Source organism: Cucurbita pepo, chromosome LG11, assembly GCF_002806865.2.
Source record: "Cucurbita pepo subsp. pepo cultivar mu-cu-16 chromosome LG11, ASM280686v2, whole genome shotgun sequence".
NCBI lineage: Eukaryota > Viridiplantae > Streptophyta > Magnoliopsida > Cucurbitales > Cucurbitaceae > Cucurbita > Cucurbita pepo.
The window spans coordinates 6,706,322-6,710,196 of NC_036648.1; the positions used below are offsets into that span (position 1 = coordinate 6,706,322).

Genomic DNA, 3,875 nt, shown 5'->3' on the forward strand with positions numbered 1-3,875 from the left:
GGCAGTAATGAACCATAAAAATATAAAAATGACAGTTAAAAGTTCTTTACCAAGTTCAAGCACTGGAATGAGCAAATGACAGTTCTTGAATAGAACAGCAATGTAAAGAAATGCAAGAAACTTTGCCAAAACTCTCTAGCATGAACATATTATGCAAGACATAGCAAGTACAAAAAGGAATATATACCAACCTGACCTTTCAAATTTGGTACCGTATCAATCGTGTCCAAGATTGTGAGACTATTTATGTCGTATATGTATGTCTTATCTTGCAGTAGTACAATAAGTCTGCATTTTCCATCCAATCATAGAGTCAGTACAGCTTAAAAGACCGGTAGAAATACAAAAAATAATAATAATAAATAAATAAATAAAATATAAGTTCCTATTATATTTATGAAAATAACTTTTTTTGGGAGGAGAAACAAATTCGATTGATAAATGAAATGAAGGAAGCATAAAAGATTCCCGACACCTATGGATGAGTTGCAAAAAATCTTGATAATTGAAATCAAAGATGAAAGAATAATCTCAAAAAAGGTGTTTACGCTTACACCAGCACAATGCATAAAAGAAAACAAAATCCAAAAAGCTATCAAAAGATGACAAAACGTCCCTGAAAATTCTTGCATTCTTTTCACACCATAGATACCAGATTATTATTTCAAAAACTGACACAATTATTCTCAACCTTACTTGAAAATAAAAGTTACCGATGCTTGTAAAGTTCAGTCTGTTAATGGTCTAGACGAATGAATTCCTCCTCTCTGAAAAAGGAAGGGTCTAATGCAGCCACCATTTCCAAAAACGAACTTCCTTCTAGTAAATCAAGTATGTTTGATGGTTTTAGTTTTGCTTAAAAGATAGGTACTCTTTTTTTCTTTCAATAATAGGCCACTAAAATTCGATTTCCAATTAGAAGAAAGAGTCTAAAAGTATGCCAGATCACATAAAAACCTCATTTAGCCAAGTTGAAGGTTGTTTGTATATTTTAGCCACTTCCATCAAGAAGAACGCATGTACAACCAAAAAGAAGGAAAACACGAACTAAACCCAAGAATTGAAGCCACCAAAAAGGAAATTACAGGATATTGCTCAAAAGCTAATTGTAGGAGAAAGATGATAACCAAAATGTCGAAAACATCTTATACCCTTAAATTAAATAATAGAAAGATGGTTTCTTGGATTAAACGGGCTTGATACATAGTTACTAGATTTGAAAGGTAGGTAAAATAGTCAATGGTCAATATATAGAAAATGTCAAAAATATCTAAGATGTATGGATCAATTATTTATTAGTATTCACGTCATCTAGCCTAGCTTCATTTCTCAAGTTCATTTATAAAATTATGTCAACTACAAATTAGCATACAAGCTGCCTCTGATACCAATTTGTTCAAGTTACCAACTTAACATCAGAAGTTCCATAACAAAAGCAAATTTATATGATATAAAATATAATAAAAAATTGTGTTTACCATATACTAATGGAAATGTAGCTTCTTGTAAAAATAAATAAATAAAAAATCACACATCATACATCATTACCATTTTTAAAAATAATGCATCTTAATAGCTAGATTTTTTTTCCTTTACCTTTTCCTATTCATGCGAACAGCTAGTATTGAAGTTAAGAAATTCAGTTCTCTAAGGGCATTTCCACTCATTGTATTAAACAAGCAAAGACGACGTGGGGATAAAGATGGCTGTGGACAATCAAGGAAAAATATACTTTAATTAGCAACCAGATGCATAAAATGTGAGATACCGCATGTTACAATAGATAATTATTGAATTGTAGCTATAATCAACTTCCAAATCACCTGTTCACCAGCTCCAACAATGGCAACAAGATTAGAGCTAAACAGCATCTCAACAATATTGAATGCACCAAGAGCTAGCAAGAAAGAACGTGAAAGTTTTAGATCAAACACGGAAGGTGAACTCAAGAGCTTCATACTTCAAATACTAAAAAGTAAAAAATCAACATAAATCCAAACTTTCAAGTTCATTCTTTTCTAAATAAAAAACTGTGAACTTGATTGCAAAAACAAAGAGTCTCATGACAATAGATAACAACTCGTTAAAGAAAAATCAAATTTATTTTTACCTGAACACAAAATCGAATAATGTGCCCATCTGTCTACTTATATGTGTAAAACATAGAGAAAAGATACCGAGAACTAAATTATTTTGCAAACTTGCAACATTTCTGATTCCATGCCTTAATAGTAACTCTTCATTAATTAGTATCTGGCTGTAGACATGTTTTGTGCATGAAAACGATTTCATACAAATACTTCATCATAATTTTTTGGAGTTATCTATAAACATCTCTGAACTAAATATATAATTTAAAAAACGTTGCCATTTGACAGGAAAAATCAAGGGTCCAGCAAGAACTCCACTTCAATCAACAAGTCTGAGTATCTTACTACAAAAATTACCAAGCCAGAGTATGTTGCATGCCTAGTCATTTTAGATAAGCACAAGGGAAATATATAGCACAATACAATTTTTATTAAAAAAAATCGTTCAAGTTTTTCAATTTTTTTTTTCATTGTTTTTGTTTTTTGTTATTTGATTCATCATTAAAGCAGCTGACAAAATCAAAATTATAAAATTAAAAAAAGAAAAAAAAAAAGAATCTAGTTCAAAAGCATACCTCGTTCGTAGCAGAGCCTTCCGTTATTGGAATCAAAAATTCGGAAACCATCTCTTGTGCCTATTGCAAATAAACTGCCAATTCCAACCAAACCAATATCTTAGATTTTTATCTATTTATTTATTTTTTATTATTTGCTTCTAATTCTTCAAAGCATGGGGTGATCACTTGTAGAGGATATTGAGACAAAAAAAATAACCGAGTAAAAACAATGTCACATAANAAACAATGTCACATAATTGATCTTTGGCCAAAAGGCTGAGATAGGTATAAGTGAGAAAAAAACAATGTCACAAGGTTTTGAACTCTGTACTTAACACACACTTGGTTCACCAATTCTCTCAACTTTCATTCCCCGTTTTTCTTTTTCACATGCTTGCTTCAACTAAACATAGACCAACATGTTTGTAGGACTTTGTTAGAAATCCGAACACAGAAAATATAATAAAACACCAAAGATAACTGTATTGCAATGTCAATGAAGAAATTACAAAATAACCAAGTAATTCAAGATACTTGCACCCTCCTCTTGAGATCTCTCCCAAGCCCNCCCTTGAGATCTCTCCCAAGCCCTAATACCTAATAATTCACTCACCAAATGCTTAACTGTCACCTTCCTCACTCCCTATTTATAACCAAACCCATAACTACCTCCATAACTAATTACTAATGTACCTTCAATATCCTAATAGTATTCCTAACAGTCTTCAAAGAAAATCTGGACTCCTATAATAACTCAAATGCTATGATTTTGAACCATACATACGTGTATCACTATATTAGTCACAATAAAACTCAAAGTACATGAATCCAAAATTCATACATGGTGTAGAATGCATCTAAGATAAACCATATTTAAGTTGATTTCCTACTTTCTTTCTTTTTTTTCCTTTTTTTTTTTTTTTTTTTTTTTTTGGAAATTTCAGGTAAGGCTCTCTCTCTCTCTCTCTCTATATATATATATATATATATATATATTTTATAAGGTAAGGCTCTATATTTGCGGAATGCATGGACTTGGCTTAATGAGGATACACATCTTCAAATTGGTTTTATATCTACACTATGCTGAGGGAATCTTGTGTCCAACCCTCATATATCGTAATGCATTTATAGCACCTGTATTCATCTCTTTGTTGCTTGGAAATCATATCTTCCTTGTATAAAAGAAACAAATTCATGCCCCTTACTTTCTCATCGCCTCTCTTAA

The 3,875-nt window shown here is 31.2% G+C and overlaps 1 protein-coding gene across 3 annotated transcripts in view; it reads right to left on the minus strand.

The window, feature by feature from the left end:
* Window positions 1–7: 7 nt before the first annotated feature.
* Window positions 8–3,875, minus strand: part of LOC111806191 (autophagy-related protein 18b-like) — a 9,790-nt gene continuing 5,922 nt past the window's right edge. For 2 of the 3 annotated variants that reach the window (XM_023691572.1, XM_023691574.1), the window contains 4 exons: window positions 2,666–2,739; window positions 1,824–1,897; window positions 1,597–1,706; window positions 8–288 (listed from right to left, as the gene is read on the minus strand). In XM_023691572.1, the coding sequence (XP_023547340.1) occupies window positions 150–288; window positions 1,597–1,706; window positions 1,824–1,897; window positions 2,666–2,739 (397 nt within the window). In that variant the 3' untranslated portion in view covers window positions 8–149. The remainder of the gene's footprint in view (window positions 289–1,596; window positions 1,707–1,823; window positions 1,898–2,665; window positions 2,740–3,875) is intronic. The other variant, XM_023691575.1, reaches the window with a different exon arrangement.